Consider the following 26,621-nt stretch of genomic DNA (forward strand, 5'->3'; position numbering starts at 1 on the left):
GGTTTGGGTACTGGACTATAAAGAAAGCAAGAAGAGAATTGAGATTAATATTTTCTTCCACCTGATCCCTAGACATAAAATTAGATAATAGGCATGACCTTGCTATAGGCTGATGTGAATTTGAACTGCAGTTCCTGGAATTATCCAACCTCTTCAGTTCCCTTTAAGTGGTATCTAATGGCACCAATTCACATGTATGCAGCATTTAACCTGAGAGGTTTACAATCAGAAGGTATATTCACTTTTTTATAGAAAGTAGAGTGACAAACAGGTGCTACAGTTTTTATAAATATGAAAGGATAATTTGGGCAATGGCAAGTTTCCATGCTAACAGACGTGATCAAGAGGAGAGAAAAACAGTGGGTCATTTAGGTATCTGATGCAGAAGTTACACACACTTCAGTTTGACAGATAATTTGGCATTTTTTTTTTATTATGAATCAGTGAGCGTGAATGAAACAAAATCAGTACCAACTTTCTGCAAATGAAGACACAAAGATGTGAAAATTTGGTAATAGACAGTGCTCTCACCAAGCCTGAAAACACTTAGGAAATGAAAGTTTCCTTAAATAAGGTGACCATGGTTTAACTTTATTTACCTGCCAAAGAATCTGTCTAAGAATACTTAAACATAAAAGTTCTTAAGCTCCCTCACTTATAAAATGTTTTACTTTTCAACAGAGGTACTGGGCTGTCATTCTTTATGCTAAATTCTAAATCAAAGCTGGATCTAGATAAAAAGGGCTGAGCAGAAAAGACAGGAAACATACAAGACATTAAAACCAAAAGGGTCTCTCTACTGTTCCCCACACACATAAGTCCTGAAACATTGCAAAGACAGATGCTGTACTAATGCTGATCGTAGGAGTACAAATAACCATCTGGGTGTGAAGAATTTACTAATACAGCTTCCTGCACATCAAAATGATATGCACTCCTAATTTCTGGAAATAACCCTGCTTGTTCAATAAGATATCAAAATTCTAATGGTTGGGAAGAGAAGGCGGTTTGTGTGGCTATGACCTCACTTTAGATTTTGGGGGGGGAAAACAGGCAGCTAAAAAATATGAAAAACAGTTAGATTATAAAGGGTATTGAGTCCTGAACAGTCCTTTTATCTGAGCAGGCATGCCTTGGATTGAAGGGAAAATAACTTATTCAAGTAAAAATAAGGTAGGAGGGAGTGTTACTTTAAATACTCATTGAATCATCTAACTCAAGCGTAGTATATTATTTCTTACAGATATTTATGAACAGTACTAGTGAAATGTATTCTATTTATTAGTTTATTGCTTAATGCTATTCTCATACCATTTTCAAAAAAAATCATACAATAATTGGGAGGGGAAGGGGGCAGGGGAGGGCCCATCCCAAAAAATACAGATGGTTTCATAATACATTTTGATGGAAAGATGTACTCAAATGACTAGCCGTGGTGTCAGATTTAACTTTTAATTTCAAAATTAACATTTCCAAAAAGTATCGATTTTTAATTCAAACACAGTTTGTTACTTTGGTACCTATTGGTCCCCAATTTCTGAAACTCTTCTAAAGTGGTTGCAATGCTGTTCTGTGCAAGGTTTTCCTAGCTAGTCTGCATAGATATTAAGAATTAAAGTGAAAGAACTTCATAATCACATTCCACTATTCATTTGCTATAGAATTTTGTTTTCAGTTTTCCGAAACCAGCACGTAAGTCATATTTTAATTCAATCACGCACACAAAACTTGGGTTTCCCCATTTAATAAACATTATTGTGGTAACATCAGCCAGATTTACATAAGACCTAGGCTTTGTTTCTGATTGTTTTTGTGGGGGTTTGTTTTTGTTTATTATGTTACAAACTGAAGTTAAGGGGAACTTGCAACCTAAGTTCCACAAAGCACAGTGCAACATTTAAAGAGAAAAGTAAACAGAACTGCCAAACATTCAACCATTTTCTGTCAGGACAGGAATATATTTTCTAAGACATCAGTTTGGGGGAAGAAAATTAAATGAAAAATTAAATGAACGCAAGATAGTGGGAACTGCAAGGGAAAAGAAGAAATAACAGCCACAACCTTTTGAATTTTTAAGGGCAGAATATAAGTCTAAGATATTTTTGATAAATTCTGACAAGAAAAAGAAACAGCATCCTTTAAAGTATACTGAAGCAGTGATTTTTAAACAAAGAAAGCAGAACTAGAACATCTTAAATGTTTAATCCTTTCTTTACAGGTTACCTAGACCACTTTTGATTAAGAAAACTGTAGAAAGTTAGTAACAGCCACAAGTAAACACCAAAAGGTGGCACTTGTCAATTTTCCATAGAGTCCTGCTTTGTGGTGTGTCTGAAATGCACTGCTCCGGATCTTCTAACACACGTTGCTGACATCAATTGTGTCAGATTTTAGTCCACTGGTCGCTTTTCACCATATTTCTTTGTAAACTCTTCAGCGTTCTTACAGAATTTTTTACGGTCCTTAGAGTATTCTTCAGCTAGGTCAGCCCGAAGGGGGTGCTCGGGCTGTGGGTCATTCACCAGTGCTATGAGGGACTGGATTACTGTCAAAAGAAGTACAAGTACTGTCAGTGACTTGAACATTTAATTTTTAAATAGCCAAAATGTAAGTGATGCACTAAAAATAAGAGTTTAAATGTGTTAAAGCATGTCCCTATAAATCTGTATGCTTTCCAGAGACAGACCAAAACATTATATAAACAAGTACAAAGCAACTGCACACCGTTCAAAATTGTAGTTTGGTAGTGATTCTGAATTCATAGTTCATCTCAAGAAGGAAAAACTGGAAGTTGACACTAGAAAACTAATAGACAAATCCCATACAGCTCAAACTGCATTCCAGATTTTCTGGCTAAGTAATGGGCGCGACTGATGAAATATATTTTATCTAGCTACATATGGATGAAACTACCATTGTTACAAACAACCTGGTCTAAAATGAATACAATAAATTGGATATTCTCTCACTTCCTGAAACAATTTCTACCATTACTCGGACATGAATTGCCAAATATACCTGCTGGTGAAGATATACTGGATGAACAAACTGGTAATACTTCAGGGTGATTCTCACCCCAATATTCATGACCATGCTCTAAAACAGTCAATGCTCTTCATGAGAAATATCAGTTTTAACTAACCACATTAAACTAAACTAGACACGGCACTCAAATGATGGACTTGACATACTGCTGTGAAATCTAAAGCTACTTTTTTTTTTTTTTAAACAAAAAGCAACAGAGGGTCCTGTGGCACCTTTAAGACTAACAGATGTATTGGAGCATAAGCTTTTGTGGGTGAACGCCCACTTCTTCGGATGCATCCAACGAAGTGGGCATTCACCCACGAAAGCTTATGCTCCAATACATCTGTTAGTCTTAAAGGTGCCACAGGACTCTGTTGCTTTTTACAGATCCAGACTAACACGGCTACCCCTCTGAGACTTTTTTTTTTTTTAATGTTCCTTTGGCCATTAGGAACTACCTAGCTAAACGGACAGACTGCAGCAATCACAAATTCTCATACTGTACTACACTGTGTGCAGTCATTAAGAGGAGGATGCACAAATGGAAGGTAGGTGATCTGCGATAAATATCTTAGATCTACAGAAAACAGGTGTGTGGAAAAAAAATAAGAGTTCACTGTCTGACGTTCATTCATAATACCCCAATCCAGTCAATATACAACATTGCTCCCATGCTTTTCAGGCAACTATGTCAAAACTTTATTAACTGAATATTTTCCACACTGGTAACCAGCTGTCATATGGAATGGAAAACAGCTCTCTGGAATGTTTGGTTATAAAAATCGTTTAAAGGAAGCTTCCTTCCCTCAACACCACAGTTGCTTGATAAATATAGTACTTGTATAACAGGGGGAAGAGGGAAGTCTCTACTATAGTAAGTACTGTAGAACACTAATGCTGCTTCTCTCTACCGCAGTGGTTTCTAACCTGTGGTCTCTGGACCACTGTATGTCTGCAGACTATGTATAAGATTTCCAACCAGGTCTGCACCTCCATTCAAAATTTTTTGGGGTCCGCAAATGAAAATTGCTCTATATTTAATAGACAGGAAGTAGTTTTATAGTAGCAAAATTTTGAAATGCCCTGGAGGTCAGAAGACTCTAGCTAAAAGCACACTGCAGACAGACAACTTACTTTTTGCTATGGGATTATCAGACTCTTGCAACAACTATCCTGAACTGCAAGTTAAAAATAAAGAAATAAATAAAAAACCACCAACCAAAAAACTACTCAGACTTCCTGGGAGGAAGAAAAAAAACACTGACAAAGGAAACCAAGGGAAATAAGTGTAATAGGATTAAATCAATCACTGGTTTTGCAAAGTTTTATAGGAGATTACATAGTCAAAAGTACACAAATTAGTAAACATCCAAAAGCTTTAATTCACTTTTATATAGTGTCAAAAGCGAGCAGGAGCTTTGGGAAATGAGACCAAGACACATTACACATAAGGGTGATTATCAAGAGGCAGGTGATCTCACAGTTTCAGGCAGCACATTCTTGGATATCAGATACATGCCTTGGAATATAATATATAGGGACAAAGGCAAACTAAGATTTGTTTTTTAAAAAAAACACCTGCTCTGAAATAAAATGGACAAAGTGTCAATTGCAAGTTTCTTGGGGTAGGGACCATAACTTCCTCGTTGTTTCGTACATGGACAAGCACATCAGTAGTGCTGAATGTCGAAATGAGCTATGCTGCATTGTCAAATAGTGCAGAATAAGCCTAGACAGAGAACACTTACAGTAAACGGACCACTACATTCCTGTATTTATAGTCAACCCTTCCACACAATATATGACAAAGCCCAATTTTAAACAGGTCTGTTATAGAAATAACACTGGTTAAATGAGGATTTCTGCCCTGTAATTATTTCTACGAATGGTATGATGGTTACGGCTATGATTCTGTCACGGACAATTAACAAAAATTCACAGAAGTGTGACCTGTCCATGACTTTTACTAAAAATGTCCATGACAAAGCAGAGCGGGAGGAGGGTTGAGCACCCTGCCCTGTTGCGGCTTGGAGCTGCGGCCCCTCCCCCACCCAGTGGCTGGGAGGGACCATCGCCTGTGGCAGCTGGGGAGCTGCAGGGGATCCCCTGCCACCCGGGAGCTACAGGAAATTTCCCACTACCCAGGGAGCTCTGGGGGATTCCCCCCCAGACTGGGGAGCTCCAGGGGTCCCCAGCACCCATGGGGACTGGGGAGCTCCGGGGGATTTCCCCACCGGCAGCAGCAGCAGCAGCTGAAGAGCTCCCAGGGATCCCCCGCCACAGCTGGTGAGTGGACATGGATTCTCCACAACCTGCGGGGGGATCCCCACATCTGCGGTGGCTGGCGAGCTGCAGGGGGCCCCCGCCATTCTGGGTCCCCAGCAGCTCCTAGCCACCACGGGCGGTGGGGGTACCTTGCAGCTCAGCTGCTGCGGGCTGAAGTCATGGAGGTGTGCGGAAGTCATGGATTCCGTGACCACCAAATCATAACCTTAATGATGGTGCATGAAAGACTATCATGAATATGTATTATAAACCGAGTTTGACAAAAGTGGTCTTGATAAGTTATATTTTATCTATAAAGTACTGAAAGAGGTTCCCAATGTACAAGACACATCACTCCCATGTTAAATATGTTGACACTATAGTCCCAACTACACTGTACAACAACCTTTACAATACAACCTATTGTGGTTACAACACAGCATCCTGAAATGTGCTACGGACTCTTGTAACATGTTGCAAAGGCTGTAGCAAAATTCAAGGGGCATGGTTAAAACACAGTTCAGTCTCATCAATGCTATAAGGATGAACCAGAGGATAACTGTGTTTGGACATGTTTTCGAGAGTTTGGAACAGCCTCAAATCAGGCTACAAATTACTGTTCTCCTGCAGGCAAATCATCTTCCTTCTCCATACCTCCCAACTTTAAATGCATTCAGATTTCCCCATGCTCCCCTATTCCCTCAACTCCACAACAACGTCTCAGCAGATGAGGATTTGGACTCTGTTCATCACTCCGGCATCCATCACGTCATTTCAGAGTTCACCAAAGTGGTTACTAGAATACTACATGCAGTGCTTCTGCCAGAGGGTGTAACACATTGCATTCACATCACTCTTCATCCCTTGCCAACCTGAGAGCAAGGAACATAGCTCGAGACCAAAACTTGGATCCCAGTAGGATAACCTATTCCTCTACTGCTAAGGTAGGGGCTGGCTTACATGTGCTTACCTTAAACTAGAGTTGTTTAAATAAAGTATCAACACTACATTTCTCATATTGGCTGATTTCACAATTGACTTATGAGACTGCTGCATCTGAGAGCTGTTGCCATAGTAATGCTTGCATACCAAGCCATGTATCAACACTACAGTATGCCACAGCTCCTGTCACACACATTACATAATTCAATTAAAAATATTACAGCAATATTTAACACACACAAGTCAGATCCTAAAATAGTATTAAGATGAGTCTTAACAGTAATTCCATCACACTGCACATATATCTTTTTTAATATTAAGCGGCTGTAACCTTAATATGTAGTCTAGCCTTAAGAGGTGCACTTAGTATATGAAAGGTGGGATGAGTTGAGACCCCTAACTTTCCCCTTTCCCGACATGTGTGTGTTTAAAGCTATCTTGCTATTGCATTGAGTGATGTTGCTTTTTTTCCTTTGGTTCATGCAGACTTTGAAAGCACAGAACGGGGATGAGGAAGAGTGCAGGGAACTGGACTAGATGACCTCGAGGTCCCTTCCAGTCTTACGATTCTATGATAAGAGGAATGTGCACCTCAGCCAGACTGCCAATATTTGGTTGCAGACAGTTTTATGCAAAGCTGGGGTAACAAGACTCTTTGCCACTGCAAGAGAAACTGAATTCTTTTAAACACAGCTTAAACTTGCAAAATGCAGCAATGGTGGGATTGGAAATGTTTTTTCACATTCCTGCTTTTAAGCCAGTTTTATTTTTTCCCTTTGTTTATTTTAAAAGAGGATTTTGCTATTTTCAATTATTAGTATCAGTTGAAACTGCTGAGCAAAGTCCAGGTGTAAGGCCAGGTAGAGAGACTGTATAGTTCTCCTTTTACTCTTCTGTACCAGTCAGCAGACTGCTGTAGCACCACCTTAAGTTTTTAGCAGATGCACAGTTCTAACTTAAATTTTTCCTCAAGTTTGGCTAAAGGGCTATTCCTCCTGGAGGACTCACCACATAATAGATTTGGTGGCTTTTATTTGGCTATTTAAGTTACTGGTGGGCAAAAATACCTCAATTATTTTCCTAAATTCTTTTCTGGGCTGAGCTCAAGCATAGTATTAGGAAGTTATGAGTATATGGAAGTGAAAAGGGGAGCTCAGAGATGTAAGGGTTTTCATGGACATCCATAGGTATCTGTAGTATTTGGTTCGGTCAACACATAGTTCACGGCGAAAAACTGACAGATGGGGGCTGGGAGAAGGGAAATTTTTGGTCAAGGAAACCTGCACAGACTCTGCCTCCTACATAAAAAAAGCTCTTTGTGGTCACTAAAGCGCTGATGAAAGATAGAATCTCTATTATTAATTTGGGTTTATAACACTAAAAAACCCATACAAAAAAGGAGCTCCCTAACAATAGTTATACTTACAATAATCACCCAACAGCATTCAATACCAATGTATAAACAAATTAGCTCTGCCAGCCAGCATCAAACGGAGACAAATTCTCACCCTGACAACAAATGGAAACAGAAAAGTCCTTCAAACCCAATCGTACCCTAAAATGTTTACCGTCTTATCCAAGAGACTTCCACACCAAGTCTGATAGTACTCAATTTATCATGTTTTAAGAACTAAGAGAGGAGCCATCTCTGGTAGGATTTGAATCTGTAGTTCTATGGTTTCCAGGTATTTCAGACCTGATGCTCTGATCATCAATGACAGAGCTCCACAGCAACACATGCTAAGTCACTGCATTATCCTAACGTATAACTGAAAATCAACTACCATTGATTCACTACATTCCCAGAGGGAGTAATCCATTGCACAAACCTACAGACAACTGATACCTTGGGATATCAGCCACCACACGATAATACCAAGCATCCATTGGCTTTAACCAATGCAGTTACTTGAGATTAAGTTCACCATACAGAGTGTCTTACCTTGGTCAGTTTTGGTTGCTGGCTTCCAGTTTTCAGCACTAATTACTGGCAGACAAACCTGCCCCTTTTCATCGATGTTAGGGTGATAGATCTTTGTTTTAAATGTAATCTTAGGAGGTTTGAATGGATACTCTGCTGGAAAGTTGATTTCGATTCTGAAGGCTCCCTTATCATATGGAGGATTGTCCTGCAACGAGAAGACAGAACATTAAGGGATTTCAGACATCAGAACAGATACACTTGAAGGGACTGCGTGCTATAGATCTCAGACTTTTGAATGGTCCATGTTTAAGATACACCTGTTGTCTGTATAGGCCTTCAAGTCCATTCACATGTCTAGATTTAGGTTTATGTGCCAGAAAACATCAAAACCATAATATTATTTTGCAAAGGGGTAATAGTGTTTTATCAGTATCTGTATTTATCTTGAAAGGGAAAAAAAAAGCCACACATGTTATGGCAGCACTGAGGGATGACTGACATTTCTACTAGGTGAAAGCAGAACTTTGTGACATTGATAAAGAGACCTCCAATCTCACAATTGTTTGTTATTCCCAATTTCATAAAGTTTTCAGGTCCTTTCTTAGATACCAATTTTCTTCCTCAAGTTTTCGGTTTCTGTCTCTAAACCTAGTTATTTCATTTCTCCCGATATGGTGGTACAAACAACAAAGCAATTTGACTTGTCAGGTTTCCCTCTATGTTCCAAGAGAACCTTTTTGCTTTAGCTGACTGCATAAAATCTGCTGACCATTCATTTTTTTTTTTTTTTTTTTTTTACTAAACATAGATATTCACTGCATCTGCTGATGAGAACACTAAATTAGTATGCAGTTTCAGGTTCCTTTAATCAGATCATCTTGGGAGGAGTATGGTGAGAGGACTATGAAAGTAGGGAGAGTGATTCTTCATGCTGAAACTGAACAAGACAATGCTCAGAAACTGATAGCAACTCCCGCTAGACATTGTAGTCCTAGTTTCAAAAATGTTTTTCAATTATTTTTGAGAAACCCAGAAGAAAAATCAACTTGATATTTTTAGAGTTTATCAAAATATTACATTTTATATTGCAAACAATGATTTCAGCATGATAAAACTACTCAGGATACTGGGGAAAGGGAGATGCAGAATAGCTGGAAGTGAGTTTTTACTCAGCGTACAGTTTAACTTCCCCCACCTAGCAGCCAATCAGTCCAATCCCTTTAATCAAAGCCATTTTAGAAGTTAAAAAATGAGCTCTCCAGTATTAGCATCTTTAGGAAAAACAACAACACTCTACACGGAAAGAAAAATGGTATTAAACCTATGGGAAGAGATTCTGTGTTGTCCCTGAAGACAGAACAGAACTCACAAGCCAGGATGTGGGGTGGCGAAGGTGGCTTTAAGCCACTTGACATCCATCCAGTCTTCTCAAGTGACCCTGGAATAATTTTGGTCAGCCTTGGAATCTTGTTTAACTTACAACAGCGTGCACAGGGTGTCCTATGAGCTGTAGTGCTGCCTGGAATCTCTGCAACACTTCATACTGAGGCTTCACCCTGGCCCAGATACACTCTTGAGTCAGGGCTTGCAAATCTTTCACAGATCCTGTGCTGGCCAGATCCTGGGCTTTTACAGCTACTTTATACAGCTATAACCCTTATTCCCAGAATCAAGAGGTCAGAGCAGGGGTAAGGATCTGACTCATGAAGTGGAATTAAAAGACTGCATGCAAAGGATTGTTCTTCACTTACACTTTAACATGAATGACTGTAATGCTCACTTGGAATGTTTGTGCTATACCTTTCACTCCCCAAAAGGCCATCCATTGTGACCAGTATTTAAAAAGAAGATTTCGTTAATGATACAAGGGCACATGGAGTCTCAGACAGGTGTTCTTTTATGTTTCATATGTTGAAGTTGAAACAAATATAGTATAGAAATTCAATGATATGCATAAATTTATTTCAATGTATAGAACAAGAAACTATCTTATCCTGAAAGGTTTTTTTTTTTAATTAATGTCCTGTTATAAATCATGTAAAACAAGCAATATAACAAAAAAAAATCTGACACACGCATCTGTAGAGGAAAAACCCAAGATAACAAGCTGTTTTTGACTTGTTTCATAACCATGTGACTGCTTATTTCTTTAACAATGTTCTAGGGACAAATATAGCAGGCTGGGCTACTTCTAGAAGTGTATCCTCCACAACAACCTTAACTGAGCATTACACAAAATATCACTCAATAAGCCTGCCTACTGCATATGCCAGATAAATGCTCAATTGTACATCAAGCATCATTTCTACAAAAGCTGTGGAGAGGGGCTGCCCAGAAGGGAGATTAAAAATACACAACTAGACAATCAATAACTAGCCAAAGCTAGTTGAAATACTGATAATTTGTTTTTAAAAAGTGCCGATAATGATTCTAAAAAAATACATATACTTGGTACTTCAAAAGCAAATTTAACATCAAAAAGCTTTCCTCTGTACCCAGATTATGTCTGCCGATTAAAAAAAAAAGTTTATTCACAGTGCGATAGCTGAATTTCAGACAATTCTAGACCAGTGAAGCAAACAAAGGATAGGAATATTATTTGTATTGATTGTGTCCTCCCTTTAAATGGTGACCCAAGGTGCTTTTTAAACACGTACAAAAACTTAAGATCCTTAATACATGTAGATTCAGTGACAAAACGTTATTTTAAAATAATTTCCTCAATTCTGCCAAAACACGAATTCAAAGTTCTGTTTCTCCTGCAAAAGCACGTAACAAAAACCTAACGCTGTCTTTGGGATGCAGCTCCCTGCAATGCTGTTTTTGGTGTTTGTGAGGTCATGAACCTTTGCAGAGGAAAGTATTCCAAATTCAAGTCTTAATGAGCAGAAATCTTTATTTAAAACAGACACCTCATTTTTAAAGCTACATATTTTCTGTTAATTTTTTTTTTAGCTCAAACATTTTGAGGTGGGTTGTTTTGTTCTTTTTTATTTGGTTTTTAAGGAATAGATCACCATAAAATGTTTTTCTTTCAAAAGAAACGCATACTCTCAGCTTTATACTGGTTAGGAAGAATGCCAAAGCAGTAAAATTCTGTACAAGAGCCATAAACAGTGTTTTATTAAAAAGATATTACTTAATAGAAATCTCCTCTCTAAAGTTCAAATCCTGCTCACTTTATTCACAAAAGAGGCACCAAAGACTCAAAGGGATTATTTGCATCAGTTGTTCTACAGTGTTTCAAATCCAAAGGATCAGTAGGAATCTTGATGTAGCACGCATGATCCATGTTCAGGAGTGGCTTTTACCTAACAAAGCCAGAAGCACTGCAGAGTTGATGTTGAAAGTTTTTAAGAACACATGCAGATTATATTTCTCTCCAGCTTTCTACTGCATCTAACCAAAAGGTAGCAAGCATTGATGTCCAAGTAGCCCAACTCTCCTTTCCACAGACTAGATGCAACTGTTCATCCAGGAAAGGGAGCACGGAACTCGGTAGTGGAAAATTCCCAAAATAAAGAAGGTGAAAATCCATACGACTTCAACCAGACAATCCAATACACTGGATTCCTCCCTTCCCCTTTCCAACAAATCCCTCTCCGGCTCCGCTTTAGCTCCAGGCAAAAACCTGCTGCTCCATGCTCTGCTCCAAAGCCCTGATTTTGACTAGTATAGTAGTAATTTACTTTTAGGGTTTGTCTAAACAGTGGGGTAATGCGGTCTACAGAGGTGATTTCTAAAGCGCTCTAACATATCAATTTATCCCTGTGGATCCTGCTGGTGCGCACTAAAGGTTCCCTAGTGAGCTTTCACATAATACAAAAGCATGCTGTTAAAGCACACCAGCAGGTTCTACACAGACCAATTAATGCACAGCACCTTAGTGCACTTTAGAAATCATACCCCCATATAATGCATTACCCCACCATGTAGACAAGCCCAAAAGTTGCCTATTAACACTTCTCTTTCAAAGATACAAAATCATGGGCAAGGTTTTTAAAAGTGGATGCCTAAAGTTAGATACCTAATCCTTACCTAAGTGCATAAATAAGTGGCCTGTTTTCCAAGAGGTGCTGAGATTTTTTAAAACCCAGCGCTTAGAGCCTAACTTAAAATACCCAATCCTGAAAATCCAGGCCAAATTCTTTCACACACCTTGGACTCCAGTTATTTTTGTACTGCCTGCACCAGTTTAAGACCTGTTAGTTTAGGCCCACCTACACTGACATAAAAAGCATACTAGCAGAGCCGTTTTAAAACAATTTCAAAATTATTCCTGCTAAAATGAGGTAAATATGTTTTGCCTGGCTCAGGGCTGGCTCCAGGGTTTTGGCCGCCCCAAGCAGCCAAAAAAAACAAAACAAAACAAAAAAAAGCCGCGATCGCAATCTGCGATGGCAATTCGGCGGAAGGTCCTTCGCTCCGAGCGGGAGTGAGGGACTGTCCCGAATTGCCGCCGAATGGCTGGACCTGCCGCCCCTCTCCGGAGTGGCCGCCCCAAGCATCTGCTTGCCAAGCTGGTGCCTGGAGCCGGCCCAGGCCTGGCTACTATGATACAACCATAACTGTTTTAATACTCTTATCACCATGTCATAATGGCCAGGAAAACTATGTTTACACCAAATTAGCAGGAACCATTTTAAAATAGTAAAAATAGATTCACTAACATGATTTAAGTGCCAACATATACAAAGCATTAGAGCTTTTGTATCTGCTTAGTCTAGCTGTTTCAAAACACAAGATTCTTTACATGTTACTGCGTGACCCACGAATTATGAGCTACCTCCACATAAACAGATACCTGGAAAATAGTAGCGTGCCTACATCTCTCTCTCTCTCTCTCCCTCCTCCAACTAAGTTGACAATAAGTGATTGTTAAGCAACTTAAATGCTCAAGTCACTTTACAACAGTGTTGGTTTTATAGTCTACATAGCTTTTTAAAAATCTCATTTAAAATGCATAATGCCTTTGAGAGCAAGTAAAATTCTTGGATAAAATTTTCAGAAGTGCCTAAGTAACTTAGAACCCTAAGTCTCATAGAAAAATCAATGGGACTTCAAGTGCTTTTTAAAATGTTACCCCTTATATATACACTAAACTCTAACTTCCCCATCTCAGACTAAATTATGAAAAATTCTAGTTGCTAAATTTGGACACAATCTTCATACCTCCGCATTCAAAGCCTCATCTAGCTTAAAAGATGTTAAAACTTAATGTTAAATAGGAATTCCATGACAGGGTGTTTTTTTTAATTGTAAGATAACGTTTGTTATAAACGTGATTTTTTTCCCCCAGAGAAAATTCTGGTCTCAATACTATGATAGAACACTGGGACTATAAAACAATGCCATTTGGGGACTATGACACTTCAGTTAAACATACTTTGTTTACAAACTAACCTGATACAGTTTTTTTTTTTTAATTTAACATTTTAAGATTAAAAGTGTCTGTACACTAAAAAAGCAGGGCTGCAACATCACAATATGACTAAGGCCCCAATCCTGTTCACATGGAGCCAGTTGCAGGATCAGGCCTAAAGTTTTCAAGCATCTAAGTACTAATATGATGTCCATCACAACAGCATTGGAGCCTCTCCCAAGTATCTATGGATTTATCCTCACACCTATGTGAGATAAGGTAATACCTACACCCCAATTGTCTCAGATGATAGGAGATAAGTAACTTGCCCAAGGTCATGAAGGAAGGAAGTCTGTGACAGAGCTGAAAACTGAATCCAGATCTCCCAAAATCCACTTTAGCACCTTAATCTCAAAACCTCCTTCCTCCCTTGAGGCTTCTAAAAATTTCATTATGCATCACATACAAACCTAGGTTACATTTAGTGCTGGCAGAACTCAATTTTTTCTATTTTTTATTGTTGAAAATAAAAATAAAATTTATTTTTTTTAAAAAGGGTTTTTTCCTATTTTAAACTATTTTGATTTTTACTGTTGTGGAGGGTAGGGCTGGGGTTAGGGCAGCGCTAACAGCAGGGTTGCAGGGGGTTTCCTGTGCAGCTGAGGAACCCAAGACACCAGGTACATGTGAGGCTGCAGTCATCCTGGCCCAGTGGAGATCTCCTTCAGTCCTGGCCAGGGTAAGGATTAGCCCCAGGGAGGCAGGCCCCACTGCTGAACTGTTCCTGCTTGGGGATGGCTCCCATGCTCTGGGCTGGTGAATCAACAAGTGGGGCTCTGACAATGGAGCTGCAGAGGGCTCCCTGCAAGGCCGCAGGGTTGGTGACACTGGATCCCTGCAAGGCACAAGGTGCGGGGAAAGCTGGGGTCCTGGTGGGACACAGCAGGGACCCCCATCCAGGACTGCAAGGAGGAGGAGGATGACAGACGAGTCCCTGGCTGTGGGGGAGGCCACCCCACTGCTAAATGGCTCTTGCCCAGCAATGGAGCCATTCAGCAGTGGGGTGGCCTCCTCCATGGCTGGGGACAATACTGACTCCTCCTCGCCAGGAGGTCCTGGCCAGGGGTCTCTAATCTGCCAGGCCAGTATCACAGCTTTCCCTGCATCTTGTGCCTGCAGTGATTAGGCGTCACCAGCCCCACTCACTCACCCTCCAGCCAGGAACGTGTGGGCCATCCTCAAGCAGGAACTCTTCAACGACAGGGTGGTCTCTTGCACAGCCAGGGGCTTGAGGTCCTCCTTTGCAATCCTGGCCAGGGATCTCTGTGCCGATGGGCCAGGATAATTGCAGCCTCCCCCGCACCAAATGCCTGCAAGGATTGGGTGTCACTGGTGTTGCAGCTGTCTAGAGAGCCCTCTGAAACTCTGCTGTCACACAAGTAAGGGAGTGGGGCGGAGACAGTGAAGTTGCAGTGGGCTCCCTACATGGCCACAGCACTGGGGATACCCGATCCCTACAGGTGCAAGATGCAGGGAAAGTTGCAGTCTCCTGGCACTCTCAGCTGGTGTGTGAGAAAGCACGTCCGTGCTAGTGAGGCTGCAGAGGGCTCCCTGAACCGTTGCAGGAGCCATTCAGCAGTGGGTTGGTCTCCCCCACAGCCAGGGGCTTGTCCTCCTTTCCCTTGCAGTCCCAGCCAGGGGGCTCGGCTCTGTCCCCATTGTGGGATCAGGTGAGGCGCCCAGAGCCCTCTGCAGCTGGACCCACTCACTCACTCCCCTGACAACAGGGGTCCGGAGTACTCCCCGAATGGCCGGAGGGACGAGTGACACTCGATTGCTGGAGGCACAGTGACTGTTACCCATTGATTTTCTTTTTTTGTCAATTTCACTGTATCATCTGAAATCAACATTTACCAACAGTTATAAATTAAAACTGAATCCTGCTAAGCCTAGTTATTTTTATAACCAGTAAACAACAGGTATGTTTTCAGTGCAACCATTCACTGGATCTTTTCTTCTTCAAACATAACCAGAATAACCAAAGTAATGTTTTATAACAGCAAATAATCACCCATTTGTCAGGGTGGCACAATGATGTAATGGCCACCTACATACTAATAGACTATGGATTTGTGAGAGTTTTTTCCCCCCTCAACACAAATCATCACCAGGTACAAATGGTCTGTGGATTGCTTTAAAGCACAATATAAGTGTTCTATACTCACAGGAACAATAAGCCCTTGCCAAGTCAATAAATTAGCTTCATCAACCTGGATATTACGGAAGTTTTTCATTCCACATTTGCGGATTTCTTCAAGCTCCTGAAAAGCAAGCAGAGGGTAAGTCTACATTAATAACAGTAATAAGCAGCACGTTCATTTATTTTTTTCAAGAAGCTTAGAGATGAAAATGGGTTCCTTTGTTTTATATTAAATGAGTTTGTGGTCTCAGAAGTGACAAGCCACGTAATTAATAAAACAAATGGAATTCCTGCACCTATAAAGAATCAAGGTTATCTAAGCCAGGGAATCAAAATCTTTATTTGTTGAATTAAGAGATAAGCCATGAAGCTACAACAGAAGCATGGTTAATAATATTGCATCATAGCTATATATTTTATTTACACTTTTGTTACACTCACTTATATATCAGATATTCATTTGTTTAAAAAAGTTTATTCTCAAAGAATTTGTGGATTGAGAATATTGTATCAACTTGCCAGCTACAAAAACAAGTAACAGATGTGTTAGGACTTGTTTACATGAGAAAGATAATACCTTTAAATAAATCAGTGTATTTTAAACCAATCTAATTAAACTAGTACGAACCACTGTGTGGACACTTATTTTGGTTTAAGATTTAAGCTAATCTGAAATATGCCCATTTTAAACCAAAATAAGTTTCCACACAGAGGTTTGTACCAGTCTAATTAGATTGGTTTAAAAACCAATCCAGTGCACCTCCATCATGTAGGCAAAGCTCTAAGTTAAGGTTGAAAACAAAATATAAAGTTAACAGCAATATTACAGCCATTTGAAAACTTACTACCTTCAGGAATTGCGATATAGTTAACTAACTGCATGAGCTAAGAAACTATATTTTCCCTTCCTTCAGAACTTATTTCTGAGAGAATGACAGGCCTTGTGAGCCAAAACGTTATTAATTAGTTTTCAGTGAAAAATAAGCCAATTACATACAAATGTACACAATATTTTGAGAGAGTTTAGGTCAAGGAAAACACTGTGTTTATTTCCTTTATTAATAAATATATCAGTAGTTTACAAAGGGCACTTCCAGTGAAACAAAAAAACTACTCTTATTCTTTCAGAACTAGAGCGTTACTATGGCATCATGACTAAATGAAGTTCAACAGGAAGACCAAAGTCCAAACTCACATACAACATACACTAGAAAATGAATCTTTAAGTATGTCAAAATAGATATAAGCACAGCTAAGGAGCATGTCCAGAACATAAGGTTCAGACTGGTCTTCGGGACAGGAGAAATGACTAGTTAGTCTGGTTCCCTGGCTCCATTGCCATTAAATGTACCCCAACTTGTTCAATATTACAGAAATAGGGTTTTTGTGATAAGATTATGCTTTAGAGCATGAAGTCACACATCAAGAGTCTCATGGATTTCCATTCACAGGGATATGCTAAACCTAAGCCACGCTGTTCAGTGGAAGATAACCTTTATTAGCAGCAGCAGCAAGGCATCACATGTCCATTTTAACTAAGAATCTAGTACTATGCTAGGTATTTGGTTTTGGACACTGAAAGTACAAAAGGTCTCAGTTCAAAAGCGCAGACGATTGTGGTGTTTTTCTGAGAGGCTCAGGAAGGTAAGTAACTAATTCAGTTGCGTTTTCAGCTGGTTCATTTTTTTGCATGTAGCTCTGTCGTAGAGTCACACTGAACTACCCTTTTTCATAACCCACAATTTTAAACAATGAAGCCCATTCTAAACAAAAAATAACTTATGAGATATCATGAAAAGGGCAAGTTACAGATACAGATAGATCACCAGCACACATTTAAAGCAGAACTTATGCATGACTGATGCCTTCTCCCACAAAACACAGATGGATAGAAAAATTGGTTATTTTAGACATTATCTAACTCTTAATAGATGTTTATATAATATGTATAATTTACATTAGTTTCTCTCAAATGGCCCCCATCTAGGATCAAAATCACATTGTGCTAGATGTTATACAAAAACCACAGGAAGATATGGTTCCTGACCAGAGAGCTTACAATCAAATACATATAAAAACAGATGAAGGATGAAGTAGTTATACAAAGAAAAGTTAACTATCAATGTGATCAGTCTGTTTGTCTCAGTCAAAATAATTAACACATTTAAGTGAGGTGAGCTTTAGAATGGAAAAAAAACACAAATGATGTTAATTTAAAGAGGTAAACTCTCACTTTTGTTTTAAAAACTTGACATGTCTAATGTGGTTGATTTAAGAAATGCAATAAATACAATGCAGAAGTTAACTGTGATCACCACAATTTCATTAAGTTTTGTATGTAACCAAAGAAAGTTTCAAATGAACCAGCAAGCCTCTCTTTGGTTTCCTTAAAATCCTTCACTCAAAGTTGAGAGAATTAAATTTTTTCACCCATTAACCCTACTGGCTCTGCAGCGCTTCCATTTGAAATGACATAATAGTGAAACCCGTTCAAGAGACCCCCCGCTCCATCAAGTATCACCAAATATCTGAGCCTGATTTTCCATGACCTTTCACCTATTGTAGCAACTTCTACTTATGCAAAGGAAGTACAAAATAGGTATAAAAAGTTGCCAACTCAGACTAGAATCTAATACATATATTTTAAACAGGCATGGACTACACAAGGTGCAAGATTGTGGAGAATCAAGTCTTTGAGTACAATCCTACTCTGCCTTTACTAGAAGACCAAGTCCATTAGACCAACGTTTTTTGTCAGTCCCTTGTGTGGTTGCTTAAAGTTTCACTTTATACTCAAAAATGACTGTCTGAAAGTAGCACCTTGAGGTTCCATATTTATTGCAAATCGGTAACTTCCATATTAAACTTATTCAGTTTAGAAGAGGCTTTTTGCTTACTGACCCCCCTGCAAATTCAACCAGGAAGCTGCAAATCAAATTGTATTCTTTCTGGCTGGTGCACTGCCAGGAATAAAGATTTTGTAACAGAAATGTAGTTACTTTTGTTGGTGAGACACAATTCATAATGCAATACTAGCACAGCAAAGGCAACATAGATAATGAATAAAAACATACTTTTGTCAAAGAAGAAAGAAAATATGATTCTGCTGAATGTCCACAGGCAACAGGCTGGGAAAAGGTAGTACCATGTTCAGAGTCAGAAAAATGACTAATTTCACCTTAAGATCACTGACTCTGAAAGGACAAAAAGGACTTTTGGAAGTGAGAGAATGAGGCCAAACATGCATTTTTTTCCTAAAAGAAATCTTAAGGTTAGAACAGTAGTGAATAGCTGAATTCCCATTCTCTCCCATCCCCTTTAATGTTGTTGTTTTAAATAATATAAATTAGTGACTATGAGAGAGTGGACTAATAGCTAGAACATAGAAGTGGGAGTGCACACTCCTAATTCTATTTCCAGTTCTGCCACTGACCCTGCGTGTGACCTTGCTGAATCAGATTTCCCTTTTATAACATGGAGATATCTACTGATTTTATAGGGATGTGTTCAGACTTCAAGTTTGTAAAGCATTTCAACATGTTCAGATAAAAAACATAGTACAGTATATAAAATGGAGAACATACTGTTTGATATGTAATATTTAATCTTCAGGTATAGCACTGAAGGGATGTGATCACAAAAAGTATTTAGTATTTTTCCTTACGCATGTTACATTACTGAAAATGAAAAAAGTACTTTTCACCATTTATGCTATTTGAAAGCATAAATTTCAAATTCAAAATTCAAAAGCAAGCAAAAAGTAAAAGAAATGCCACCAACTTGAAATCTAGTCAATTAAAAAAAAGTTAAAAGTAATTTCAAATACTGCACTTGCACCTGAGTCCCTCTGCCAGTTTGTGATTTTATAAACAGGTTTAAAAAAAAAATTGAAAAAGATGTTCGGACTCCTTTCTGAAAAAGTCACACAAACAAGGAAAAATGACTTCCTTCCCAATCCTGAAACTCTTGCACATATGAACCATCCCAAGACTAGTGTCTGCCTCAATGATTGTCTACAGAGGGAAACTGACTATACACAAAGGGTTTAAACCCAAAGCCCATTGAAATCAATGGGCAGACTCTCATTGACTCCAATAAGCTTTGCATCAGGCACAAAGTAAATAAACTGAATAGAGAAAAGATATTCTGTAATCTGTTATTTATGAACAAGAGTAGGTAAACAATTTCTAAACATAAGTGTTTTTATGATGAATATGTCCCTTAGCCAGTGGTAAGAAGTTGATCTATTTCAATTTCTAGTTCTCTGGTACTGCAAGGTAGTGTTTTGTTTTGTTTTTTCTTTTAAACTTCAAATTTAAATAAAAAACCATGAGAATATTTAATGTTCATAAAAGCTATAGCTAAGGCTCCATTGAAACATTACAATTTTGTGTTTTCACATATTCTTTATTTTCTGAATAATTCTTTCTGGCAGAAAGTTTCTATGTTTGATCTCTGCTCAAAAGTGAATTTTGAGTAAAATATCATCACGCATTTTTGAGTTATAAAATCACACTGTTCTCACTCCTGCTGTAAAATGTGTAAGCTTTTAAAAAAAAAAAAAAAAACACCAACACGAAAACAGACAAAGTTTGTTTCTTCTGACTAGTTGTTACTGAGGAGTAAAGGCCAGAACAATTAAAAACCTACAAATACAAAGTATCAACGCTATAAACTGAAAAAAATTGATTAAAAATACAAAATTCTCAATAAATTTGGCGTTGTTATACTGTTTACAACACTAAGGCATAATGTAAATACGTGCATCAACATTAATTACATGGGTGTGGTTCTGATATTTATTTCACTGTGGAGTTCATTGCCTCATAAATGTTTGACTATGCAACTGTGGGAGTACACAAAGAAAAGATTATTTTAATCTTCCTTCTGACCTTCCTCACTTCCTTAAAACACACAAAAACAAAAGTTTACATTAACAGAATATTAATTATACTTTTTTAAACATTAAAACAAAACAAAACAAAACAGGAAATGGAAACATTATAGACCTAACAGAAACCTTTACTAGGCCATATTATAGTTGGGACTTCAACAGGAACTTTACCTGAGGAAGGAGGGTCAGATATTGTCCAAGAGAGTCTTCTGGACTACTAATTATATTTTTAAGTATATATCTCTATAAACAGTAGTCCCAACCCAATTTAATAAAAGTACAAGTTCCATACATGGTATTTTATATTAACATGATATATACCTGCAAAGACAAGTAATGTCACCACCTTTGCCATATAAGCCTCCCTCCCATCTTTAATTGTAACCCCAGCTAATGTCATCTCTCCATCCATCTATCTTAGGGTTTTATACTGGTGCCCATCACTGTGGTATCCAAGTGACTTCCGCATAAAAACAGTAGCAACAACAAAATCCTTTATTATGGACACCATGGAGACTCTGGCACTCCTTCCTTTCTGGGATCAAAACTCTGCTTGAGGTAGGGTTTTTGTGGTGTTGGTGGGTAGGGGTTAGTAACAGTTTGGAAATAAAAGAGGTGTTTGAATTGTGAGCATCAGCTATGGTGTAAAAACTCTCTCAAAAGGGAAGGCCTTACAGGGTTTCCTAAGACAGACTCCAGATTTACCACTTCTCTTCTGAAAGACTGTTCCATAGCTGGATCCCCTCGACAGAGAATGCTTTGTCGCCAGCTCTCACATGCTTTGAGATCTGCACTGTCCTAGAGCACAGCTGTCACGGTGGCTCATAGATTAAAATTGGGTCTTTGATGTACTCGGGGCTTAATCCGCTAACTGCATTTGTTATGATAAACTTGGGGCCTGATCCTGTAAAATGCTCATGCAAGTAGCCCCCAATGACTTCAATTAGACTATTCAGATGAATGAGAGTTTGTGACAAAAGGCCCCTATCTATTTTCTGTTTGTACAGGGCCTAGCACAATGGGGCTCAGGCCCCTAGACACCACCACAACACCCCCCTCCCTGTTTTGAATGTTTATTATGGTAACCATACAATTGCATTTGTGTAAACTTTAGTATGTCATATTAAGATTTGTAAGTTATTAAATATAATTTTAGAAAGATTTGATTTTTATTGGTAAATATCAATTTCACTGTCACAAAATAAAACATATTTCAATCAATAATAACTAAAATGTATAGCCAGGCAAAGAAAGAAAAATGCAGCTTGAGAAAAGAGTCAAAATCCAGGGATTCAGACTTTTGAATTACACTTGTTACAAATGGACTAACAAATGAACTAATAAAAACAGCTATGATTTGTTGATTTAAGGATATTTACTTTGTATATTTTGACATATTGACAATTTGTATTTTAAGTTATAAAGCTTGAATTTTTTGAATCTCAGTGTCCACTGTCATTAAAAGTCTTCTGATTCCCCAGTGCTTAAAGACCCATAATTTCACACAAATGTAAAAAATTAAATTGATAAAAATCTAAAAAATGCTCAAAACAAACATCAATATTATCTATTGAAATTATAACAAATAAAAATTGAATTCTGCCAAGACTAAATAAATACTGGCTCACTCAATTTAAAGAGACAGATCAGTTTTCACCTGTAAAGTGGGGATGATACTCCAATCTCCCACACTTTGTCTTGTCTATTTATACTGTAAGCTCTTCACAGCAAGCACTATCACCTACAACAGGACTCTGATCTCAAATGCAGCCTCTTGTTGTGGGTATAATACAAATAAATAACCATGATCTCAATGGTTCCAAACAACTCCAGTACTTTTAAAATAAAAATTTCCATTCACTTACATCCCTGTTCACGTGAATGTTATATTTTGAACAATCTGCAGGAGGTTCCAAATTTATTTTCAGTTATAAAACAAACTATATTTAGTTCAAAGATCTGTAAGAAAATTAAGAGATTTTAAAATTATTATTATTATTATTAACAAGTGTGAAAATACAGAGCTAAAATTGGGTTTCCTTTGAGGTTTCGAGCATTCATTACATTTTATGACCCTAAACTTTTTGTTTAAAAAGTATAATTTAAATAACTGAGAAAACATCCAATTATCATCACTAAAAAAAAAAAAAAAGACAATCTGTTTGGCAATGGAACACTTACGGGTACAGTTTGTGGTACTGTGGAATTGTACTATAGTCCAAAATCCTGAAACTGGGGAGGGATGATGGGGGTGAGTAATAATATCTACTAATCATGGTGTATAAGAAGGTAATTTCTGAACCGTTAAGAGCATAATGCAACTGCTGGACTCATGGGGAAAAGTTTCTGATTACCACGATTCATGAACACGAAACAAAAATGAAAGTAAAATCTAGTAATAGATTCTCTATTCCCAACACCACGCTCCCCAATCAATCAATGTCTGGCCACAAATTTCTTCTAGAACAGATATGTCTAAATGCAGACAGAAGAATCAAGTACTTCAGAAAACTAACATCTATATACTGTCTCCGTAAAAATACTGCAGCAATACCATTAACACCATAAAATGTAGCAGAATGATAACTAGCTTTGGTAGCTACTTAGCAAGATTAACTATTGCCTGCCTCTGCAGCCCTCCAGATTTTTAAGATTTTATTTTTTCCTCCTGTTTAGAAATGTACTAGGAGTATTTATGTACATTTTTTTACTTTACAAAAATTTTAAAAGGGTAAATATGGCTCTGAATATGCAATTCAATTTCAAACAAAACAGAAAAGCTAAGCTTATTAAAACATAAAATAACTACTCTTGTTCACCATGTAAAATAGAGGGGGTTCTTATTCTGACATATTTGCAATAGCTTCATAGGTGGTAGCATGAGAGATATTATTAAAAACAGAATATATCAAAAAATAAAAAAGCAAGTTAGTTCAGTCTCATCAAGCTCCTTAGGAGCAGTTTATGTTCCTCGCTGAGGTTATGGATATTATCTTGTGTGCATGACTCTGCATCGAAGGTGTTCTACTGTTTAAATTACAATCTACACTCAGAACAAATTTAAAATAGCAAAGCTAATCTTAAATGAAATTAATATTAAACTATCACAATTCTCTTTATCATTATAATCCTCAGGAACTTTTGAATGCATAAACTATGCATCTGTGTAACTCAAGTTTCAGACCTCAATCCAGCATGAGGTGTCTATCCTTGTTGAGCCAATGTCCGGGTGGAACCCCATTGATCTCAGTGAGGCTCTGGGCAGGGCTCCACCTGCCCGAAGCCAGTTTCAGGATCAAGACTTAAAAGAACAAAACTAATGGACGTGGCACCAAACTTCTCTCCCACCAAGTACAGGATATGTAAAAAAATGAAGAACATTTCACAACAGTCAGTTTGGTCCTTGCATCTATGTATCATGTGGTTAAATTATATCATCTATCTGAATTAGGTTATGAACACCTAGGTGCAAAGATCATAGTATCTTTGTACAGTACCAGGTACACAGATAATTACAGTTGTTGCAGTCCCACTAGGTGCTATACAGAAAGTGTGGCAGATCCCTGCCCTGAGTAGTATACAATCTGAACTGACGATCATGATGTCATCCACTACATAAAACTGTAAAATTTTAGGGGCAGTGACTGTTTTCCTAGGCATCGGAAAAGCATCTTACACATTGTGAGAGCTATTGCAAGAGAACAAATAATAAAGATACAACACTGAACAACAGATTAGAATAAAACTATTAAATAAAACCATTCTTAAGTAAAAATCAACCACCACAGGCTATGGCCACTCTTTACATCATTATACATAGGTCAGAAGGAAGAAATGTTTAGAAACATAAGGATTTATGTTTAAGACGAACTCAGTGAAGTAACTTCTGAACCCAGGTCCATATTTCAACTTGATAAACCAGCCATGTCTCCCTCACATGCGGGGCAGATTAATGTTAAAAGCACAAAAACGCCTGACAAGAATAAACTTAAAATAAGCTTGGGAGGGGAGAACCCTCAGTCCGTCCCACCCCATCCTAGCCTCATGGTCCCGGCGGGTCGGGGCTCCTGCCGGCCAGGGGCGGCGGGGCGCTCGGGCAGCACTGCGGGCCAGTTCGGGCTAATCGTCCCCATCCCGGCCCGGGGGGAGAAAGCCCCAGCCCCCGGCAGGAGCCCAGGCGGCATTTCCTCCCGCACCAGCTTCCTCTTTGCTTAGTCACGGCAGGAGCCCCCTCGGGGAGGAGCCTGGCCCGGCCCGGGCACCCCAGCGCCCTTCGCTGGCTCCCCACACGGGGTCGGGCAGCCGCAGGGGCTCCGGGACCCCCTGGAGCCGGCCCCGGGCAGAGCGGGTGGAGCGAGGCCCCTCCGAGGCGCGGCCTAGATGCCGGCTGTTCCCGTTCCGGTCTCCTCGTCCCGCGGGCTGCCGCGGGGGGAGGGGAGAGCTGCCCGCGCGCCCCGAGTCGGCGGGTCGCTGCCCCCCAGCACGGCAGGGGCCCGGGGCGGCAGCGCTCCCTCCCCAAGCCACCCCCCGCCCGGTCCTTCCCCGGCGCGGCGCTGGATGTTACCTTCATCAGCCTCCTGCTGGCCGCCATCTTGGATCTGCTAGTGCTGCCCCACAATGCATGGCGGCTGCGGGCAGGGCGGCTAAAGCCCTGCGCTTCCTGGAACGGAGGGAGGGGGAAGCGAGGGGCCCCTGCGCCTAGGCTGCTCCCCTCCCCCGCCCAGCGCCCACCTCGGGGGGCAGGAGAGGAGACGAGACCCCTCCCAGGGGAAAGGGGAAGCTAGAGGCTCCCCACCCCACCCATCTCCCTTGGAGAGCCTGCAGCTCTGGGCAAGGGGAGAGTAAACACCCCTTCTCCTCCTAGGGGCTCTGTACCCGGGGGACAGGAGCGAGGGGGCCCCCTCCCCGGAGGCCTGGATGGGAAAATAAACTCCCCTCCCCCAGACACACACTGCGAGTGAGAGCTGCACACTCCTGGGAAGAGGGGACATAGGGGCTGAGAGAGAGAGACTCCCCTGGACCCTTTGGGGGGGCTCCCTCTCAATGCTCCTGGCGACCCCCCGTGCGCGTGTGTGTAAGAGCAGAGATCTGCGCACACAGTCCTCTTGGGGCACAGGGGGAAAGAGGGGAGGGGACCCTTCTTCCAGCTCTCCACCCCTCTTGGAAAGCCCTGATGTGGGGCAGAGGAAGAACCCAGCATTCACACTTCTGGGCTGAAGGGAGGGAAAACTGGAGAGTGCATTGCACACACCTTTCTTTGGCACTAGCTTTAAGACCGTTTTAAAAGCCTCTTCCTTTAGGCTGTTTGCGTTGGGCTGTTTAATATTTTCCATTTTTTACTGTCTTTATTATTGCTGCTGCTGCGTTGTATTTTATTTACTGTACATCATCTTCCATGGAAACATCTGTGGAAAGAGGAAATGTTACTGAACAAATCCATCTGATTCTTTGAGCCGCAAATACTCCCTCTTTGGGTACCCTTACAGGAGTGGGGAGGGGGGGCTGCGGTTCCAGCATAGACCGGGAACTATCATATGCCCCACTGATAGCAGACAAGATGTGCGGAGTAGCCCCACCACAAAATACACTAGTAGCACAGCTAGTTCAGGTGCCATCATCCTGTTGGCTTCCCCTCTGTAGCTGTGCATTCCTACTTTCTCCAGGAAGAATGAAATCTGTGGAATAGTATAGCTAATACTAACCAACACAACAATTTGATGTGCTTTATAGCCTTTTCCCAAGTCTCCAAACATGGCTGCTCCCCAACTCCATCTCTCCCCAGCTGGGTTCTCAATTTTCAGTAGACCCTCTAATGCATATTGTTGGCACAATCCTTTCTGGGAGTACTACCCAACTCCATTCTGTTTGTATTTGTGCCCCTTAGTTCCTCTCTGCATTGGACATGTCCCCAAGTGACTGAGACTTGGCAAATCTAACTCTTTAGGAAATGTTGTTCCTCTTTCCTGAAAAGCTTTAAGTCTTACAACAAACTTGTAGAATCATGTCA

The 26,621-nt window shown here is 39.8% G+C and overlaps 1 protein-coding gene across 1 annotated transcript; it reads right to left on the minus strand.

Annotated features, from left to right (window-relative positions):
* Nucleotides 1–412: 412 nt before the first annotated feature.
* On the minus strand, nt 413–25,299 carry UBE2L3 (ubiquitin conjugating enzyme E2 L3). The gene is made up of 4 exons (XM_034791015.1): nt 25,179–25,299; nt 15,746–15,841; nt 8,177–8,363; nt 413–2,545 (listed from the first exon to the last, which is right to left on the minus strand). The coding sequence occupies exons 1-4, from the start codon at nt 25,203–25,205 to the stop codon at nt 2,391–2,393; spliced, it is 465 nt and encodes a 154-aa protein (XP_034646906.1). The 5' UTR covers nt 25,206–25,299; the 3' UTR covers nt 413–2,390.
* Between the last annotated feature and the right edge of the window lie 1,322 nt (nt 25,300–26,621).

Source organism: Trachemys scripta, chromosome 15 (genome assembly GCF_013100865.1).
Source record: "Trachemys scripta elegans isolate TJP31775 chromosome 15, CAS_Tse_1.0, whole genome shotgun sequence".
Classification (NCBI taxonomy): Eukaryota; Metazoa; Chordata; order Testudines; family Emydidae; genus Trachemys; species Trachemys scripta.

What these genes read in the sequence shown, in the direction of transcription:
- UBE2L3 (XM_034791015.1), bottom strand. Translation starts at nt 25,205, where the DNA reads ATGGCGGCCAGCAGGAGGCTGATGAAG. An exon ending in CCAGCAGGAGGCTGATGAAG is followed by an intron (nt 15,842 to 25,178) that starts GTAACATCCAGC and finishes CTTGCTTTTCAG; the next exon opens with GAGCTTGAAGAAATCCGCAA. An exon ending in AGCAACCAAAACTGACCAAG is followed by an intron (nt 2,546 to 8,176) that starts GTAAGACACTCT and finishes TTCTTTTGACAG; the next exon opens with TAATCCAGTCCCTCATAGCA.